We start from the raw sequence: 22,403 nt of genomic DNA, 5'->3' as shown, positions 1-22,403 counted from the left end.
CTGATGTCACCACTCCTTTCCCGGGGGGGGGGGGGGGGGTTCCAACACCAGACTTTCAATGCTGGCTGCAGCAAGATATTGCTGGTAAGATGATTATAGGGAGTACAGGGTGGGAGAGATCACCAGTACTGATGAGGCTTGGCGTAAACCTAGTGTGCCTGATTTTGCCTGCTCAAAACTGTGACTGCTACTCCCTCCTCCTGACCCAATCAGTCGCTGGGGGGCACATTCCCCGTCTTTCAACTATATATAACAATTGGGCGGGGAATGCCCCCGCCATAACTGCTGCCAATGATTGGATCGGAAGGAAGGGGTGGCAGTCACAGTTTTGAGCAGATTTTGGCGCCCTGGGTTCACACCAAGCCCAGGCTCATCTCTAATCACTAGGTGAAAAAAAAGAAAACGAATGCAGCCACCATATCTGGTGACTGTTTAGCGACAACATTTCGTTTTTGGGTTTAGATGCACTATAAAGGGGGAGCATAAACAAGACAATATTCTGGGTGTCTGTTATATGTAGTTGGTTAATTTGGTTGTCAGCTAGCTTCAGAACGATTTGTTTAAACCACTTTTCTGTAAAACATTTTAGTGCTGGGAATTTTCAGGCCAACACATTGGAATATTGTTCTCTTCCTGCTTCATAAAAAGCTTCTATACTGGCACACAGCAGGGAAGGAACAGCCACCCATAGCTATTCTTAAGCCGTGAAAATGTTCTACAGCCAAAACTATGCCATTATAAAGGGTTTAGCCTCACTGGCTCTGCTTGGCAGCACAAGTCTGCTGTTTGACTAAAAAGTTGCTGTAACAGGACACATTAAAAAATGAAATAAACTGTTATCCATTTTGCGTTCTTACCTCCTTCCTGTATTACCTTTCCTACCATGAATGTGTTTTTAACAATACCTGCGTCCTAAGCTATTTCCCACTCTCATGTTACCATCTGCTAAAAGCATTTGTTCTGTCTGCTTTATAGCTGAGCTTGAGTGCACTTCTTCCGCACGGAGCAAAGGCGAAAATGGCTCAATAATGCATTACAATGTTTTACTGCAGCAAATGTCTTCGGTTTAGATGCATTGTGGTTTTGTTTACCTGACATCACATTGAGCAGCTGCATCATGGTTGTAGTGTGTGTTTATAGCTCTGATCTATTAGACAACTTGCTAGTATGTTTATAGTAAACATGCGACTTTTTCTTCCTTTAACCCTTTCCCTGCCAGGGCTGTTTGTACACATGTTAAAATGAATATTAAAACCCCCGAAAGCAGGCACCGTATAGAATAAAATGGAAGTTGCCGTTTTTATGTTGCATGATATTAGTGCAACTGTTTATCAAACTCATATTTTCAGTAAAAGCCAAAAACCCTTTAGTTAATTTTAGTGTACATAAGCACAATGCATTACCCATTTATTTTAAATATAAAAGGTTTTAGTACAAGTAAATAGATGACAAACATGTCAAGCTTCAAAATTGCGTGCGCCTGTAAAATGGTTTAAAAAAAAAAAACGGTACCTAAAATTGTCCAAAGCTTTTACAGGTCATTAATATAAAGTTAATCGTAAATGATGGCCTCAGAATTATTTATTTCACTCTGGTGTGCCCAGCGATATACATGTTAGCGGGGGTGGGGACTTTTATATTTTCTCTAACTTTCTTTTAAAAATATATTTTGTTTTTCTTACTTTATTGCTTTCGCATTGGTGGTTCACATGCTTACAGCTTCTCTGGCCCGGGAATGACAGATCAGAAACTGTAAGTGACAAAATAATTGTCGCTCCCAGCTTCATTGAGCTGGGAGGAGATCAGTGCAGGTTTGCTGGTCTCTCTCCCCGCGGAGGGGCGCACATGTCGGAGCCCCTGGAAGTAATCAGGCTGTGGAAATCACTTCCAGTGTAGAGCAGACCATCAACTTTGCAAATGTAAATAGACTATTGCAGCCGGGAGTCTGCTTTCAGGGACATGCTGCTGCCGATGTATGACATATGTTGGTGGCAGGGTAAGGATTAAATTACATCTTTGAAGAGCAGCTTACCCCTTATCCTGAAAATGACAACAAAGGCACCTTTCGAAATGTTTAGTAATGACAATCTACAAAAAAATACTTTTGGATAATTGCCGGCTTTTTATTCCTTGCATACTTTTTTTTCTTTTCCTCCCCAGTCTTCTCACGGTGGCCATTTTTTAGTAAGGGCAGATGCATCCGTCTCGCTTTACTTCTGGAACTCTGGGTCTGCCTCCTGTAACATGTGACAGTGCATATCATCTGAGGGGGGGAAATGCCTTTTCCATGAGATCTTGCAGTTTACAGATGAGATTTCCCAGGAAGACACTGGTGATGTAACCCTCCCAGGATGCATCTTTGAGGTCAGGGCTACATCACCAGTGCCTCACTCAACTAGGAAGTGGAACAGTAGTAATTGAAAGTTACAAGCTCTGCATGCTGATATAAAATCATCTTACATTCATTAGCTAAACAAACATAATTTTTATTTTACTTACTTCCTGGTCCACTTTGACACAAATGATGTAATGTACCCAAGCGTGGCATCCTGGGAAGGTTACATCAGCAGAGCATTGCTGGGAAATCTCATCTGTAATCTTATGAGATCTCAGGGAAATACATTTTCCTCCCCTGAGATGATGTACATGGTCACATGTCCTAGTCACATGTACCAGAGTTCCAGGAAGTAAAGGGAGATGGATTCATCTGCCTTTAGTAAACATGGCCACTGTAAGAAGACTGGTGAAGAAAAGAAAAATAGGGTATGCAAAGAATAAAAAAGGCAATGATTGACGTATCTGTTTGTAGATTGTCATTACTGAGGGCTGTTTCACACCACAAAGTCTGTGTTCGGCCTCTGGAGCGCAAGCCGGCCGTCTTCCTGCGTTTAGGGGCGGTGCGTTAAAGTCAATGGCACTGCAGCCACGCCCCCGCCCACAGTGCGATCTACAAAAATACTGCAAGCACTATTTTTGCAGATCGCACTGGACCGGAACGCAGGCATTCCGGGTGCGGGTGGGGCACGTGGGTTCGGTGCCATTGACTTCAATGCACCGCCACGCCCCCTTCTGCCCCTGAACGCAGGGAGCAGGCCGACTTGCGTTCAAGTGCGTTCCAGAGGCTGAACGCACTGTAACGTGGACTTTGTGGTCCTGAAGGTGTGTTTGATGTTATTTTGAAGATATGGGTAACGTTTCTCTTTAATGCCTGCTCTCTTTTTACATCCCTTCATGTTGTTTATCATTTTCAGCAACATAAGAATGGTCTATAGGACGTACCATATGAGGCCTCTATAATTTGTTTACACCAGCCTTCTAGAATGCCCAAGGAGATGGCACATTTTCCATGCTGAGTCATTTCTGAAATTCAAGTACAGCCCCCTGTATACTGCGAGGCCATGCTCACGGTTCTCAGCAGGTCTTTTAAAGTAGACAATAGCCTTTGACAACGTTCTCCCTCAAGCACTGTAAGACTACTTATTCTAGATGCCACCCTCGATGACACCTTTTAATACAAATTCTGAACAAATTCAGGTGAAGTATGCAAGTCAAAATAAACATTTCTAATTCAATTTTACCCTGCAGTACAATTTTACTCTGGAGGAACTGCCCTGTTCACTCCTGCTATAGCCACTCGCCGAGAATGTAAACAATGCTGCAGCAGTCGGCTAGTGGTGTAGGTGAATGTATTGACCTTTTATGAATACATTTGACTACATGCATTTTAGCAGGTTTTCTAAACGGCTATGGTCGGTTGCTGGTCCCTGTGCTTTTGTTTACATTCCTTGTGGAGTAGTAGTGTATGAAGGAATGTGATCAGTGGCTTGTTTGCTGTCAATTACATTCATTCCTAATTGCAGGCAGTCCTGGGCACCAGATGGCTGCAAGTTTTTAGTCAGTGAATTGACTATCTTCTTACAGGCTCTGAAACTTCAGTTAACGGGTTGATAAATTAGTTCCGAAGTAACCCTTACATTACATTATTGCTCAGCTCTGAAATTATTATTTTTTCTTCATTGAGGCTTCCTTTCAGCTGCTGCTTGCTTCAGAACACTCAAACAGAGCCGGCAGCTCATTGGCTGCCATCTCTGTTCAGATTTTCTGACAGCCACCTTCGATCAGCTGATGGAGGGATGCCAGCCGAAAGGGTACCAACAGCAGCACCCACTGTTTGAATTTGCAGTCTGTGGCCACCATATTGCTTCTAAATTGGCTATTCACAGGGAGCTTATGATGCTTGCATTTATGAACCTGTATTTTTTGACCAATGGTGCCCAACTTGCAGCCCTTAGTGCCCTTTCTGTGGGGCTTCTGCCGACAGTAATGTGAGGATTTTTTTTTCTTTTTTTACTGAAGCCAGTGAAGGGAAATATTCTTTATACTTGTTGGTTTTCTGTATTTCTTTCATACTAGTTTACTTCTGTACTGTTCATACCATTTCTCTCTCCATGTTTTTTCCCTCTGATCTTTTATAATGCAACTTGCAGAGAAAAGTATCAAATGTGACACAAGTAGGGCTGAAACTAATGATTATTTTAATAATCAATTTGTTGGCTGATTATTTTTTGGATTAATCGATTAATCAGATGAAAAAAATTAAATACCATCCTTAATTTAAAATACACAAATGCAGTTTAAAGCTGGCCATGCACCTATAGATTATCTTCAGATAGAAAAAATGCAGCAGACTCCTCCATCTACGCTAAAATACATGAGCAATGCCTGCATCCAATCAGATTGTCAGGTGTTTTGAGAGCCAGAGAGGCCGACCTAGCAATATACTGAGGCTTGGCCCAGTGGGAGATTCCTCCATGCACACAGTTTAGCGTAGATGGAGGAATCTGTTGCACTTTTTCCATCTGACCATAGAAAGTCTGCAGATAATCTATAGGTGTATGGTCAGCTTTACAAACAAAGTTTACTTCAGAATAAAACTGCAGGCACAATTTTTTTAGCCATCGCACTGCACTGGAAAGCTCAGCATTGCGGTACCGTGTGTTCCAGTGCAGGTGATCACACTGTGGGTGGGAGGAACGTTTGGGGTGCCATTAAAATGAATGGCACTGCAACGCACCTCCCACTGCAGAATTTGTCAGACCGAAACCAGACTTTTTTATCTATCTATCGATATATTTAAAAAATAATTGCAGTGTAAGCACACGCCGCTTGAATAGCTTCAGCCAGGGAATGACAGCTGCCAGTGGCAAGATTCCACAGACAGCAGCTGAATGTAAATACAGCAGGTAGTGGGCGGGTGCAATAGGCAGCCTGCTATTGGCCATTTCAAATGACAATAGCAGGCTGGCCATTGCACCCGCCCACTGCTTGCTGTGCCCTCCCAGCGTGGAGGAGAGAGCTAGGGGATCCAACCAGCTAATCCATAATGAGAAAAGTTTACAACTATTCTCATTATCAATTATTCGATTAGTTGGTTGCAGCCCTAGACGTAAGTAATTTTTAAAAGGGCTATAGGGAGCACAACTGTAGAAGCATTGATTTGTAAAGGGCCTTTAATAGCAGTAATCTCTAGCAGTCTCATGTAACATGTCTCCAACAACTCCACTAGCATGTTGGCAGTCTTGACCATATCCTGTAACATGTCTGCAGTCTTTGACCATCTCCTGTAGAGAGTTGTGCAGGATACTATTCCTAACTGGCAGCTTTCTGCAGCCTTATATTAGCTGAATATTATTTGTAGCCCTTCTCTAGCATAATACAAGTCTTGGACCATCTCCTGTAACATGTCTGCAGTCTGACCATCTCTTGTAACATGTACATAATCTCTGACCATCTCCTGTAACATGTCTGGAATTTGTGACCATTTCCTGTAACATGTCTGCAGTCTTTAATCATCTCTTGTAACAAGTCTCATGTAACACGTCTCCAACAACTCCACTAGCATGTTGGCAGTCTTGACCATATCCTGTAACATGCCCATAGTCTCTGACCATCTCCTGTAACATACCTGCAGTTTTTGACCAACTCTTATAACATGTCTGCAGTCTTTGACCATCTCCTGTAGAGAGTTGTGCAGGATACTATTCCTAACTGGCATAGGCTCTAGCTCTAGCATAATACAAGTCCTTGACCATCTCCTGTAACATGTCTGCAGTCTGACCATCTCTGCAGTCTGACCATAAAACAAAGAAAATATTAAATATTAAATATTTGTATCCCTGTGGTAGCGTCAGGGCTGCACTTATTATTTGATGTCGTTTTCCCATCACTGTTTTTAGAAATGTTTCTATTGATATGTTTAACTTACTAATGCACTAAAATCTTCATAATTTAAGGAAAACAGTGCTAGCACTATCTCTGTCCTTTCGTTTGCAGCATGTCTTTAAAAAAAAAAAAAATACCAGGTTTACTTTACCAACTTGTTCTACAACTACTTTCACAGGTCGACAATTGAAGAGGCTTATTCCCGGTCAATGACAAAACTTGCCAAGACTGCGAACAATTATACACAACTTGGGTATGTTTGACAAATAAGACCACAGTGAAGGTTTCTTTTTCCTTTTTTTTTTTTAAGCTATCCATTTACAGTTTAGGAAATAATAATGAATGAACATGTCTGTTTACATAGGACCTTTGGAGCTGTCTGGGATGTCTTTAAAACTTCAACAGAAAAACTTGCTGGCTGTCACCTAGAACTTGTCAAGAAATTACAGGACCTCATTAAAGAGCTACAAAAATATGGGGAAGAGCAACTGAAGTCCCATAAAAAGGTATCTTGTGAAAGATTGCCTCTTTTCTTACACTCGGGTTAATTAAAGCTGTTGGACACTTAAATAGATGATTCTTCATTTGTTTACATTTGGCAGACAAAGGAGGAAGTGGCCGGAACCTTGGAGGCTGTACAGAACATTCAGAGTATTACTCAAGCGCTGCAGAAAGCCAAGGAAATGTACAACATCAAGTGTGTGGAACAGGAGAGGCTGAAAAAGGAAGGTGCAGCCCAGAAAGAGATAGAAAAGGTAACACTGATGAGTCCTCTTTATGTTACAATGCTGAAGCATGTAAGCATGTGTCATGCATTGCACATTTCCAGAGAAACGTATTGAATTGGCTGTTGTGTTCCAAGTAACTACACACATTTCTTGTTGGATGCTATTATTATAACCTCTCAATTTGAAAATGCTAATTGCTTGACTGTCACTCCAAATCTCTGTTCACTACTCTTTAAGTCGCTGACTCAGAGCAAGTACTTTATTTGCTTCATGCTTTTCTGTGTCCGTGACTCAAAGTATTGGCACCAGAGATCATCGTAACAGCCAGGCAGCTAGCTTTTTCAGAAGGAGTTTAGCAATATCAGGCTTTATATTTCTGTCAGTGCAAGTTTCCTTTAATCCTTTGACTGCCAATTACATATACGGCTGCATTCTTATGTGATATGTAACATCATGACTGTCAAAGGATTGGAACTGGTGTACTTGTTTTGAATTCAGTATAAAGCAGTCATCTTTACAAAATGTTTTAACATTGTATGATAAAAATGGAGCCCTTGGAAAAAAACTCATGCAGACATGAACAAAACATGCAAACTCCTCGCAAATGGTGGAAATGGTACACAGAGGATACCAATGCTACAAGGCAGACTTCTTACTTGGCTACTTCTTCTCCTACTCCTCCTACTCTACTCCTCTTCTGAATAAGCTGTGCTGTCCATTAGCATAATGGAATGGAGGGGGCAGACTCAGACATATAATATCTCATGGTGGCAGGTTCCAGGTTGTATGTTTACAGCTGTTCTCAGAAAATCAGGTAACAGTGTTGTCTGAATTTCTATTTAAGATACTTATTTTAAGAGTTTCCTACCTAATAATATAGAGACAAACATTTTCCAAGTAGTGTTAGCACTGCTACTTTATTGTTTATTACGGCCCTCTGCTTAGAAGGAACCCTAGAAGAATTGTTTATTACGGCCCTTTGCTTAGAAGGAACCCTAGAAGAATTGTTTATGACGGCCCTCTGCTTAGAAGGAACCCTAGAAGAATTGTTTATTACGGTCCTTTGCTTAGAAGGAACCCTAGAAGAATTGTTTATGACGGCCCTTTGCTTAGAAGGAACCCTAGAAGAATTGTATATTATGCCCCTCTGCTTAGAAGGAACCCTAGAAGAATTGTATATTACGCCCCTCTGCTTAGAAGGAACCCTAGAAGAATTGTTTATTACGGACCTTTGCTTAGAAGGAGCCCTAGAAGAATTGTTTATTACGGACCTTTGCTTAGAAGGAACCCTAGAAGAATTGTTTATTACGGCCCCTCTGCTTAGAAGGAACCCTAGAAGAATTGTTTATTACGCCCCTTTGCTTAGAAGGAACCCTAGAAGAATTGTTTATTACGGCTCTCTGCTTAGAAGGAACCCTAGAAGAATTGTTTATTGCGGCCCTCTGCTTAGAAGGAACCCTAGAAGAATTGTTTATTACGGCCCTCTGCTTAGAAGGAACCCTAGAAGAATTGTTTATTACGCCCCTTTGCTTAGAAGGAACCCTAGAAGAATTGTTTATTACGGCTCTCTGCTTAGAAGGAACCCTAGAAGAATTGTTTATTACGGCCCTCTGCTTAGAAGGAACCCTAGAAGAATTGTTTATTACGGACCTTTGCTTAGACGGAACCCTAGTGAGTTTTCACTTGCTGTATGCAAATGTGGGATTGGTGTGTGACCTCGTATTTTGGATACTTATTCTGAGCCATCACAGTAGCTGATTGCTTTATGTAGTCTTGGAAAGACTAAATGAATGATGTGCTTGGACTTGAATGTGCTCGCAGCGTGGGACATATTCTAATCTTCCTCCTGGGCAGAGGGGATTTTGGAAAGCCCTTTGCTTCTTTTTGATTATACAGTACACTGTGTACTGGCCCTGCTGTCAGACTATTGCTATGACTGTATGTTAATTGAGAAGTGGACAGCTTCACTTACTGTTGCATTTCCCAGGATTGTCTGCAGACTTGAAGTAATACAAGGAAATCTTTAAACTGCGCGTGAGAGGGAAACATCAGAGGTGGTATCAGCTGGCATTAGTAACTTGGGCATAGGTTAAGGAAGTACTTTTCCCCAAGCATGCAAACCACATATCTGTAGTATCTCTAGCAGTTGAATGATTGCTTCTAACAAGGCTGGCCAGGTTTTTCCCTTTAAAGAACCCTGCAAGTACTGGAAAATATATGTTGACCCCTGTTGCTCTTCCCCATCTATTCATCTGTACAGCATACAGATTAGTATTCTTGAGATAACACCAGAAAAGCGAACTGGATACAGGCAGATCTATCTATCTCTCTATCCAAAAATGAGGGCAAATAACAAGTTAATTGTTAGAGTTTTCATACAATTTAAAAGTATCTGACTCAGTGTAGCTGACTTGAGCTCATTAACTGGGTTGGTGCTATATATACCTTGTTTTCTGCATTTATGTAGCATATACCAGCAGCTCTGGAAATAGTATCTAGAACTATTCACATCAGTCCCTCTTCCCCATAGGTGTTTGAAATCTTGTGTCCCTGCCACATACAGAATAAAGGAATAATGTCACCAGCACACCAGTTTTTGTTAGTCAATGATCCATTTTAATGGCACATTGCCATCCAATACACAAGCGCTTTCGGGGCCGCAGGGGGTCCCCTTCATCAGGCTCAGAATGGCACTTTCTCTGCTGTAGAAATTTCTTTCCTTGATGTTCTGATTAGACTGGATGAGGGTACTATTAGCACAACAGTATATACCAAGCCCACAGATAGGAACACACTCTTACGCTATGACAGTGCCCACCCCCACCATCTTAAAAACAATCTGCCCATATCCCAGTTCCTCAGAGTTATGAGAATTTGCTCTGATGATGAGGGCCGTGCATCACAGTTAAAACAGATGGTGGAACGATTTGCTCAAAGAGGGTATCCACAATCCGTTATTGATACAGCACTAAAGAAAGCATACACCAAATTTGTGGGGGCACCAACTGCACCGACTATAGAGGAAAGACTCCCATTCATTTTCACTTTTGATACAGCAAACAGAGTGATTCATAAAGCCACTGCATCCAATTTGAACATTCTGCATGCGGATAGGAGCCTCACACAATGTATAAAGAACAGGCCCCTCCATGTACATAGACAGGGTAACTCACTCAGGAAACTATTGATCCGAGCTGATCCCAGGCCCAAGTATGGGAAAAAGCAGATTTCCATGTCAAGCAAGGTAGGGAGCTATAAATGCTTCCATTGCAACATCTGCAACTCAATGATCTGCAGTGATCATTTTTCACACCCCCATTCCGGGAAACGATACAACATTAGGGGCTTCTATACCTGCGATACAGACTTTTGTGTCTATTTGTTAAAATGTCCCTGTTCACTTGTATATATTGGCAAAACGACGGGACCCTTTAAACGTCGCTTCCAAAAGCATAGAAGCGACATTAGGGTCACACTGGATAAAATGCAAAAGAATGAAACACTCGATATCAACAAACCAGTTGCAATGCATTTTGCTAAAAACAGACATCAAACCCACGAACTTAGGGGTATGGTCATCGAACAAGTACATGCACATCCTAGGGGAGGTGACAGGGACAAACAGCTTCTCCGGAGAGAGGCCTTCTGGATCTTCACACTTGATTGTGTGCAACCCAGGGGCCTCAATTCGAATCTGTCATTGTCATGTTTCCTGGATGACAGATAATCCCTAGATTCCATGAGCAATTCGAATAGGGACTTTCTCTACAGAGGAATTCCCCTTTTTAAATAACACGTTGAACTCCTCAGTGGGCCACATTGTTTTGGCAGCTCTGAGCAACTCCACGGACAGTCCTCTTTTAACACTTTTCCCACCCCGACACCCCCCATCACAGAACCCAACCCTCCAAAAAATATATAGACCGGGACCCGTTATTTCGTACACCCTTGGTCCTTGGAGACACGAGGTTTTGTACCAATTGACAGGTTTTAAATTCATGAGGTGAACATGTGGCTAGGTTCAAAACGAAATACCATGACACCTGTCGACCAATTTTTTTTGGGAGCCCTCTGGGAATAGGTTTGGGTTTGCTATGGCAACTACTTTAGTAAATATGGGTCAAATACCCGAGCAATTTTATGCCAATGTTCCAGCTCTCCTTTTGCACTTTATGTTTTCATAGTGGAAGCCTTATTACCATGTTATGTATGTGCATTCATTATTATGAGTTATTTACATTGCCTGCTTATTCTTGCCCATTTCTTTCCTATTGTTGCTATTAGTTCACGTTTGCTTTTGTGTCTGTACACTGAATCCATTCAGCCTCTTTACATCTTTAGGTTTTATCCCCCGTCCGTTTTTCAGAAAACTATTACTTTTGCCCACCAACGGAATCACGGTTTTATTTTAGCCTGAGTCCCACTTGTTATACACAAGAGAGTACTGCGCAGGCGCTGCTCCATCGCTGAAGCGCAAGCTGTGAGTGTTGTGCGTTCCATCCCTGACCCAAGGGGCGGAGTTTGCATAATCAGTATGGTGTATTTTACATTAGCCTACCCTTTTTCTTCGGCACTTGTTCACTGTGCGCATGCGCCGGCCGTTGCGTTACCACGATGGAACGCAAGCCGGAAGTTCCACTGCGCTCCTTATTACTGACATGCGCACCAGAGATGGGCGGTGCTGGCAGGCCGCAATTGCGTCCTATTGCCTTGGCAACCATCCGCTACGGCCGACCAACGGCCCGGTTTTCTCCCTGCGCCTCGGTACAGCTGCAATGCTTAAGGTTGGTGGTGGTTTTCGAATTTTTGAATCTATTGTGGCGGGAATGGATCCAGTGATGTCATTATGTATGGGAGTGGTTTATTGTTTTTTTCTCTCACTGTTTGATGCCTATATAAGGTTGATGTATCTGTTATTGAAGTGTCATTCTGAGCCTGATGAAGGGGATCCCCTGCGGCCCCGAAAGCGCTTGTGTATTGGATGGCAATGTGCCATTAAAATGGATCATTGACTAACAAAAACTGGTGTGCTGGTGACATTATTCCTTTATTCTGTGATTCACACGATGCCTTCCGTGGTCACTACAAGCACCCACCCAGCTTGGGGTTACTCTGGTTAGGAGTGCAGCAAGACATCCTGTTTTTGAAGTTTACCTGCCACATACATACACAACAATTGTTTAGTAGGCAGCCAGGCAAGCTAACAATAGGTTTGCTTGCAGAGAGATTACTTGCTGAAAAATCTCTGTGTTATATCCAACACTTTAGATTGCCAGAGATGCTTAATATGACCTCTTGCTTTCCAGAAAGGGCCTGGCAACCACAATCAGTGCTTAGTCAAACATTTGCTTTTTCATTATAAAGTGTATGTAATCCCTAATGTTGAACTTCTCTTATTTGCTCCCTTTTGGCCTGGTAAATATACCATTGAAAGGATTTTGTTGTATCTGTTTGATAAGTGCAAAAAAAACCCAAAAACCTGTTGATCCTGCCCAGGCCCGGCGCTACCACAAGGCAAGTCAGGCGGCCGCCTTACGGCGCTGCAGGGTGCGGGCGGAAAAAACAGGGCATTTTGACACGTAATGTAGTTGTCAAAATGCCCCGGTGTTTGCGCTATGTTTTTTTTTTTCTTCACTTACCTTCAGTACGGGAGAGGAGCGGCGCGGGAGAGCAGCGGCGAGTCAGCGCTGTCGTCCCTGATCCTGCCATAACCCAGTGAGCTGCAAAAAAAACACACATTTTGTCCAAGGATGACAACACTTCTCCATAGATACAGTACAGCAAGTGATTTTTGTCACCCTAGGATAGGAATTATTACAGACAGAAACACTAGGAGAAAATAAATTGCGGAAAAGCCTGGAAAAAAATAATGCAACCACCACATCTAAGGACATCTAACATCTAAGGACACATGACATTTGTATTCTTGGGTGGAATTGATGTCATGGGACTGACAGTGGCAACTGAGCAGACTTTGTGCTGGCATCACATGATCTCTACTATAAATCTACCAGCAAATACAGATTTTTTATTTTTTTGCAAACGGACCTGTTGAAATATTTGTGATGTTTGTACTGTTTGTAGTATATATTAAGTTTTGTATTTACATTCTGTGAATATTGTCCTTTAAAATGTCCTTACCATTATAAACAAGGGTGTTAATTCATATAAAACTGTTGCCTCAACTAATCTTGGACTTGTTTTGTGTCCCCACCCATGTTAAGGCAATTAAGATTTATTTTTAGTCACAACCATTCAAACACAGAGTATGCCGATTGTTAGGTATTAAAAAAAATGTGGTGGCAGGATGGTTTGATGGCATGCTTTATCATTTTAAAGAAGCCAATTTGCATTTGAACTAGTCATGTGATTTAACACATGCATGTCTTCCCTAATCTTGTCCATGGAGGGCAAGGTTAGGGAAAGCTCCTTCTCCATCATGGAAGTGGAGCTTATGTTTTTGTTCAGACCTACCCAGCTATGACATGCCGAGGAATGGTCATGAAGAAGTGGTGCTTTAGATTTCTGCACAGGTACCTGGCAGAGACATGTAATACTACAAAAAAATTCAGTGTATGTCAAGCCAAAACATCGGGTTTTTGGTTTTCTTTCACTTTGTGTCATTTGAAAGGGAGATTTCCCTCTAATTCCTGTCCCGGAGACACAGCAGGAAGTAAGATATATCCCCTCTTAGACAGTTGCCTCTTTGGAAAATTTCTTCTCGCCTCCTGCTCCTGTGGCAACTGAAATTTTGGACTTCCCATCAATCTCAAAGGCAGAGAGTGCATTTCCCAATTGTGGACGCAGACTGAAAAAAATCCTTCCCCCTACTCTAATTAACAACAACAACAAAAAAGAGAGCAGAGCTGCAGGAGGGAGTCAGCAGGCCCGACCCACTACAGGAGACCAGTTACTGTGCCCAAGCAGGGAGGGCTGGTCTAAATACAGGAAGTTCCTGCGCAGAGGCAAAAGGTACACAAAGCACACCAGGATTCAACTAAGAATACACATACCTCTTATGTTTAGACCATAATAGATTACCCTGGAGATCAGCTTTAAGTCTTTACAGTTTCCCATGCCATTCCTTCTTTAAAACAAACCGTTAAGCTGCATAAAATAGCATAGCCTATTTATTAGCACCATCCCTGTTCTTATATGTTTAATATTCATTTCTCACGTTAATCTCTACTCCGGGTAGCTCAGGCTAGGTAATGTGCACACTGCATAGGGTTCCTACTCTTGTTGCATTCCCCGTCTCACCACCTGACCTGCTGCAAGATCGCTCTGAAATTCCTAAGCAACATTTGACTGAAAATTGTTATTTGCCCTGGGAGCACCTACCTTCACTTGACAGTGCTGATGTCTGACAATTAGCCGCCCAGATGCCATGCATTAGGAGGCATGGGCGCTTCCCTGTTGGCTCTGTACTGGGTTTTACTTGGGGCTCTGGTGGTGAACCAGGACAGTGGTGTAGTGTAGAGGACGTTACAGTTAGGCCTCAATCGCACACAACACAAGAGCAAAATTGTATATTGCGTATATACGCGTTTGTGCGAATATATGCGTGCACTATATGCAATCCCAGAATGCATCATTAGTAATAGAGATTTTAATGAACTCTACGCGCGTATAGGCGTAAAATACGCAGAAATACGCTGCCCAGACGCATCTCGGTTCCATTCTGTTTTTGCGCATTTTTACGCTACACAAATATACGGCTCCATACGCAGCTATGTGTATGGAGCCATTTTTTTTGCATATGCTGTCAAAGATCCACTGCCGTATATGCGCGGCAGTGTGAATGAGGCCCTAGGGATGCAGCGATACTTTTCGAGTACCAGTGCCGATACTTGGCATTTTTGTGAGGTAAATGTACAAATCCCAGAAGCTCCATGTGCTCCTTACAAATGATAGCTGCCTCCTAACTTTTGAATTTTTCTCTAGTCTAGTCTTGGAGCTCAAAAGGTATCTGTACATTGACTTGTACCGAGCACGGTACTTGGTTTTGGTGCATCCCTAGTTACAGTGCCTGCTGTTCAGAATGCCGGTTACCTTGCCTAGTCTGGGCAGAGTTTGGTTTAGACAATCAGACTTCTTTTTCTGTAACTTTAACTTTTCCAAATTTTGTTTTTTCACTAGGCATCACTAAAGGCCAAAAAAGCTACGGAAAGCTACAAGGGCTGTATCGAGAAATACGCTGCTGTAAAATCTGACTTTGAGCAGAAGATGGCAGAGACTGCACAGGTGAGAATACAATTGCAAATCCTGAACATGGGGAAAAAGGGAGGTACTGAATTAGATCCAAAGAACCTAAAAACACTGGATTTAATGGAGTCCACAGAATGGTTTGTACACTTTGCTTTCTGTTGTTTACCTGATTTTTAACAGGCTTAGGTCAGACATTCGTAAAGGAAAGTCATGAATTTATGTTGAAAATGTAATATCTGATCTAGAATCGTTTTATAGGATGCATTGATGGAATGGCTGGATCTTTGACAGTGGGATGATTACCAAATATCTGTATTATTATTAATATTTTACTAGGTACAATCTCTTGTTTACATAGTTATACCATTCACATATCCTACACTACTAAACATGTTTTATTTATGACGAAAAATGCCTAAGCATGATATAATATAGTTACCTATATTAAAAACCACATGTCAGATCCAAAGTTATGCACATCTTCTCCCAGAGACGCTTACTTTGGCTTAAAGGAGAACTATGAGGTGAGTGCTTTTCACTCGCTTCATAGTTCTAGCCGACCTGTGACAATGAGACTGTCACAGGTTGGCTCAGTAGATCGGGAGGTGAGCGAACACATGCCAGTGTTTGCTCACTTCTCGATCCTGTCACGGCCCTCTGCCGTGACAGGGGAGGGGCTGGATTCCCCCCTCCCCGATCCTCCAGCGCTGACTGGCGGATCGGACGGGGGAGGGGGCGGGTACAGCTGGCTCTGCCTCTAGATAGGCAGAGCCAGCTGTCACTCACGCAGCTGGGCGGATCTCGACATCGATGTCGGGATCCGCTCCGGCTGCAGTGTCTCAGTATACCGCGAGCTACAGCTCAGCTCAGTATACTAAGCTGAGCTTAGGGTGACGGGAGGACGCTAGTTTGTGTCCTCCGGTTACCCTAAGGAGAACTATGGGGAAAAGCCCTGGCCCCATAGTTCTCCTTTTAAACCCTTTTAGTCTGTGAGTTTCCCTGTGACTTCTGTTTTAAAGCTAGATACATTTCAGATGTAGGCTGCTGCGGTCTGACACTCTTAACCACTTGAAGTCCGCGGTGTTAAACCCCCTTCCTGTCCAGGCCATTTTTCAGTATTTAGTGCTGCGGTACTTTGGCTGACATTTATTCCGTCATGCAACGCTGTACTGAAATGCGCAGAGGCAAGAGGTACACGAAGCACACCAGGATTCAACTAAGAAAACACATACCTCTTATGTTTAGACCATAATAGATTACCCTGGAGATCAGCTTTAAGTCTTCACAGTTTCCCATGCCATTCCTTCTTTAAAACAAACAGTTAAGCTCTTTATGCAGACATCAGGGGTCTCCAAGACCCCTAATGTCACCTAGGGACCCCCAGAGAAGCTGAAGCATCACAGATCTGCTTCATCAGCTTCTCTCCGGTTTCTGTACCGGAGAGTGATAGAGGAATGCGGAAGGTATGTAATAAGCATCACTTCCTGCATTCGGAGACCGGGGAGGAGAGCGGTACTCCGTTCTCAGTGCACAGAGCCACATGGACCCACACTGACAGTCCCGGATTGGACACCCGGGATCGCTGGGATAGCGGCGGCAGGACGGGAAGGAGGGGGGGGGGATGCACAGAGACATGCAGCATACAAGCGATGGGGCGTCTTTACAGACACCGGACAGCTTGTATGTAAACAGCCATCGCTGGCTTTTTTTTTTCAAATTCTGGTGGTTTCCCGTTCTTGTGCGTGCACGGGCACGAAGGACGTTTAAAGACGCCCACCCGCATCCAGAAGACTCCCGTCCGGCTGTTTCTGAATGTTCGGCGGACGGTAGTTGGTTAAAGGGAAGGAAGGGCTTTTTCAGCATCTCTGTTAATGAGGAGACCTTAGAAGTAGCATGCAACTTGTTGCCCAGACAGTGGCATTTCCCGGCAGGCAGCTATTTAGCGTAGTAACAGAGCCTCATTTTATAACAAATGAAAGGAAAACCAGAAAACAGCTTGTGAGTTTTAATTCCCTTATTACTTTGTATCCTTATAGGTAACAGCTGCTGCATTAGGTCGATGACAAGTTCAATTTAGAGATACAAAGGCAAATAAATGAGGCCAAGCTTGAATTTTGACAGAACACATTTGTTTTGTAGTACCATCTACTTATGCATTTTCTCATCATATACATGGAAATGCTCAGGTTTACTTTGAAATTAAGCTCTTGCCAGGCCATGACCCATAACTGAAATGTTCTGCCCCCTTAATCCGTGACATGTATGACCATAACTGTAAGATGCACCCCACTCCGTGACATGTATGACCATAACTGCACGATGCCCCCCACTCTGTGAAATGTATGACCATAACTGTAAGATACCACCCACTCCGTGACATATATGACCATAACTGCAAGATATCTCCCCCACTCTGTGACATGTATGACCATAACTGTAAGATGCACCCACTGTGACATGTATGGCCACAACTGTAAAATGTCCTTATCCCCCACTCCACGATATGTGAGGTCCAAGTGTTCACAAAGGACTCCCCATATATTGCTATAGATGAGGACTGCTGTACCCAAAGCGCTGAAGCTTATTTATGCAAAATTCCCAGTGAGGGATACATTCCTGCCACTTCCCTCAAAACTGTACCTCTTAGGCACAATTCACAGGGGGCTTTAATCTGCTGCGGGGGATTCCTGCCACAAGAACCTATGGCTTCTTGGGGCAGGAAACCCGACTGCGTCCGTTCAGGTTGATGACAGGCTGACGGCAGCCACATCTGTCAGCGACAGTCCGCATTTAATCATATGTGTTGTGATTACCTGCGGTTCTGGATAGATGATTGTCCCTGGATGTAGACAGAACTAGAATCCCTTGTGAATGGGGCATTATACCAGAGCCCAATAGCTGTACATAAAGACAGGGCATGTTTTTACAATACAGCATAAATATTTTTAGACACATACCTGGAGCTGTTCTCTAGTACAGATCACAGGCTCCATAGCTGTTGACATACTGGAGAAGATGAGACTAAACTAAGGACGGACAGAGAGGCCCATTGTATCTTGTCTGCTGTTCTGTTTGCCTTTTTTTAAACAGTAACAGTTTAGCTTACAATTACCTGGACAATACAATACAAAAGCAAACAAAGCTGGTGCTTTAAACATTAATCAAATCTAAGGGTTTGCAGTTTAATCTAGCTATGTTTGCTGTAATGATTTGGACTAGTCACGTTCCGGTGTACTTTTGCTGTAGAGAAGCTGCTGCTGTGACAGGTTCACTATTACATATGGAAGATAGCTGGGGTATTATTTAAAGCTTCATAATTAAAAAAAAAAAAAGAAGCTAAATAGTCATATAGTATGTAAGCAGTTGTGTCTGTTGGTTTAGAAAGACATTGATGTCACCTCTTGCTGAGGGCAAAAGAGGCGTAGCAACACAGTAAGCCATCTACTCTGCTCCTATCTGCATGTTCCTGTCAGCACATGCGCATGCATCAGAGCCTAATTCACTCCTTATGCTGCCCTTCCCTGTCCAGGTCCGAGTGCTGCTTTTCAGGAGATGATAGAAGGGTGATAAGAAGATATATTCAGGTACCTATGCTAGATGTTTGTAAACAAAAATACATTAAACAATTTACCAAATACAAATACCAGTCAACTTCACTTTCATACATGGAAAAATCCCCTTAATTCCTTCGGAGAGATCGTCTAAGTTTGCATCCCAATGACATGCTCAGGGAATAAAGGGTTTTTTCCCCATGCATGCACAGAAGAAGCAGCTTCTTGGCTGGGATGCTTTGCAGTGATGTCCGTGCGGCTTCCTGTGGGCTGCACAGTGAAGATTTGGCAAATAGAGTAACACTAACCTGAGAATTCATTTTTATTTTGTTTTAAGTATAAGGGAGTTTTTTTTGTAGACTTAAAATACCATGCCCCTCCCTCGTCATTAACAGCCCCTGTAAAAACAAAACCTATAGGGAAAAGTTAATATACTTCCCTATCTTCCGGCTTTCGTACTGCAGGGGGAGATATCACCATCCTCCTGACAAGATCCCTGAGAATGCAGACTAGTCCACAAATTACAAGATGACACTACAGCACGGTGCTTCTACCTAATCGGCATTATTTGGGATCTTGCCGGAAAGATGTTGAAGTCACCCTCACCTAGGTGCTGAGGCAAGTATATTTAAATATTTTTTCCTACAGGTATTGGGGAATGGATCCCACATAGATTAAGTGAACTTGAATTTTTACTGTAAGCTCCGCTTTCATTATTAATATTACACAGGGTTTCTATAGAGCCAACAGTTTATGCAGCGCTTTACAACATATGGGGAGACACTACAATTACAATACAATACAAAAGGATTAGAAGGACCCTGCTCGGGAGAGCTTTACCAGCTACAAGGGGGGCAAGTGACAGACCGTAATAACTGTGAGGCACAAGCTGATTGAAGAAGTACATGTTCAGTTTTTAAGAGGAGGTAGATAGGCTTCCATGAAGAGGTGAGTTTTCAGGGATCGCCTAATGGCAGGCAGATTAGGAGATAGCTGGATAGGTTGTGGTATTGAGTTCCAGAGGATGGGAGAGGCTCTGGAGAACTCTTGAAGGCGAGCATGGGAGGAGGTGATGAGGGAGCCAGACAGCAGGGGAGGTCTTGGGAGGAGCGAAGTGCTTGTTCATAGTCCTCTTTTTATAAGAAAAGGAAACATTTGTTGAACTGGAAGAAATACCAAATTCCTATGAAGAGTTTTGGTGATGAGACTGTACAATAGATCAGGGCTCAAAATTTAAAGTCCTGAGCTACTAGCCAGCCCTTAAGTTTCTCGCCACCAGTTGCCCCACCTCACCCCTACCCTGCCCCGGACTTAACCCCTCCAGGTCAGTGGTGTGACGCAGAGTACAGAGGTCAGTGGTGTAATGCCGAATACAGAGGCCAGCAGTGTGACGCAGAGTACAGAGATCAGTAATTTAACTGAGTGCACAGGCCAACGGTGTGACGCACAGTACAAAGGTCAGCAGTACAGAGGTCAGTAATGTAACTCGTAGTGCAGAGTTCAGCGGTGTAACACAGAAAAAACAGGGACTTACAGTGCACAGTTGATCTAATTCAGGTGCTCTCTTCCTCAACTGGCTGGGGTGTTTGAGCCCTGCAATAGAGTATACTGAGTTCAGATGTCTGGGGAATGTGATGTATAGCACCGTAAATATAGCATATACTGTACCAGTTTTTGGGGTGTTGTTACTTGTACATCAGTCAGTACAGCGGTGGATAATGAGCTATTATAGTGGCAGTCAGTTGGGTTGTCTCTGGTTGTCAATAGGGAAGCAAGTGGATGCTGTTTTTGCAGACCTTTTTTTTTTTTTTTATATCTCTGCCTCCAGCTTTGTTGTAACTGGAAATACAGCTGGTACACATGGCATGATCAATGTTTTGGCACGTGAAACATTCAGCCTCATGCTGTTTAGCCACCTTTAGCTAAGGCAAAAACAGTTTCTAGCTTTGGTGTGGACAAAGCCTAACTTTGGGTGTACACACTTCTGTTTTCTTTGTTCAACCTGCTGGCTGAACGAGGAAAATAGAACAGATTTCTCCATTAATACTTAAGAGCCTTGATAGAGGAATCTCCTACAGCTGCTGTGTGAATACCCAAAAAGAGCTGGCAGCTCTCATTGACTGCCGACAATTTTCCAACATGCTCCTTTGATCAGCTGATCGAGGGATACCGGTCAGAAAGGTGCCAACAGTGCAACCCACACATCAAATTTTGGCCAGTTAATCAAGAACTGGCAGAAATTCGAAGCATGTATACCAGGCTTAAGAGCCTAGCTGCTAACACTTCTGAAACTTGCGCTTATCATTTGTGGAGCCTTTTGTATACCGATTAGTAAATGTTGAGGTCCCTAACTCCTTGAATGACTGTCTCCTGAATTCTTGGATTAAGGCCACTCATAACTAACATTCCAATTTGTGGTAGGCACTGAGTAGTTATGTCACTTGCCAATATCTCTATACTATAATGATAAATAGATTAGGAATAGTTCTCATCCAAAAAGATCGGGGCAATGGAGGTCTCTCAGATAGTCCCTGCTGTTTATTTTAGTGGGCAGTGTTTGGTATTTTACTTAAAGCGGACCTTTACCCATATCTTTAAAATAACAACAAACACACCTTAAGAAATGTGTAGTAATGACAATCTACAAACACATACTTCTAGATAATTGCCGGGTTTCTATTCTTCGCATACCTTATTTCTCTTTTCGTTCTGGCAGTGGCCATGTTAACTAAGGGCAGATTACTAGCTCTCCATTTACTTCCTTAAACTCTGGCACATGTGACTAGGACATGTAACCATGCACATCAACTTGGGAGGAAAATGCCTTTTCCTGAGATCTCATGATATTACAGATGAGATTTCCCAGCAATGCTCTGCTGACGTAACCTTACCAGGATGCAACACTTTGGCACTTACATCATTTGTGCCAGAACTGGACCAGGAAGTAGATGAAGTCTATTTGTAAGTAAATGAAAAACAAGTTTGTTTAACTACTATACTACTACTACTATAATTACTGAATGTAAGATGATTTTAAATCGGCTTGCTGATGTGATTTTGGGTAAAAGGGGGTAAAGGTCTGCTTTTAAGAGCACTAATATTCGTTTTGTTAGCCGTAAGTGGAAATTGTTACGGATTAAAGAAACAATGTATGTGTTAGACAGAGTGACTTATTTTGTTAAGTCTGTCATCCTTCAGGCAGAGCTGATATGTTGTGGTGCAAACCTTGCCATGCGCACAGATCTTCTAAATAATTATCTCCAGTGTCCACACACAGAGAAGCTCCAGACTCTATTGCTGCTTTCTGCAACTTTGTAACTTGGATTAATAAAAGGCTCCAAAACCTCAGATTTTCCATTGTTGATTAGTCAGCCGTGGGAACGTGAACTTTTTAAAGCATGATTTCTGGAACAGTGAACTCTACAGAAATGAGATGTTGCCTGACCTGCCATGAATTTTTAAACCAGTAAATATGTTGTGTCTGTTTTACTACTTCAATTTTATTGTGGATTTACTTCTCTTTTGGGTCATAGGAGTACATTTATGAATGTATTACTGTGACCCAGTGTCAGCTGACAGTGCACAGCCACAGAATATTGTCAGGAGTCAGCCCGGCTGCCTAACTGACAGCTGGCTTTGCCTCTGCACATGGCTGAAGCTGGGTACAGCTTCAGTCACAGATTCCTCCATCCAC

General features: G+C 42.7%; 1 protein-coding gene across 1 annotated transcript in view; it reads left to right on the top strand.

Annotated features, from left to right (window-relative positions):
- FCHO2 (FCH domain only 2) overlaps positions 1 to 22,403 on the top strand; it is a 134,405-nt gene that overhangs the window by 47,990 nt on the left and 64,012 nt on the right. The window contains exons 3-6 of the mRNA XM_018558243.1: positions 6,401 to 6,475; positions 6,587 to 6,728; positions 6,825 to 6,977; positions 15,090 to 15,194. Coding sequence (XP_018413745.1) covers positions 6,401 to 6,475; positions 6,587 to 6,728; positions 6,825 to 6,977; positions 15,090 to 15,194 — 475 coding nt within the window. The remainder of the gene's footprint in view (positions 1 to 6,400; positions 6,476 to 6,586; positions 6,729 to 6,824; positions 6,978 to 15,089; positions 15,195 to 22,403) is intronic.

The sequence above is a fragment of the Nanorana parkeri genome, unplaced genomic scaffold, assembly GCF_000935625.1.
Source record: "Nanorana parkeri isolate BGI_ZX_2015 unplaced genomic scaffold, ASM93562v1 scaffold327, whole genome shotgun sequence".
Classification (NCBI taxonomy): Eukaryota; Metazoa; Chordata; class Amphibia; order Anura; family Dicroglossidae; genus Nanorana; species Nanorana parkeri.
This window is presented reverse-complemented; position numbering and strand designations above follow the sequence as displayed.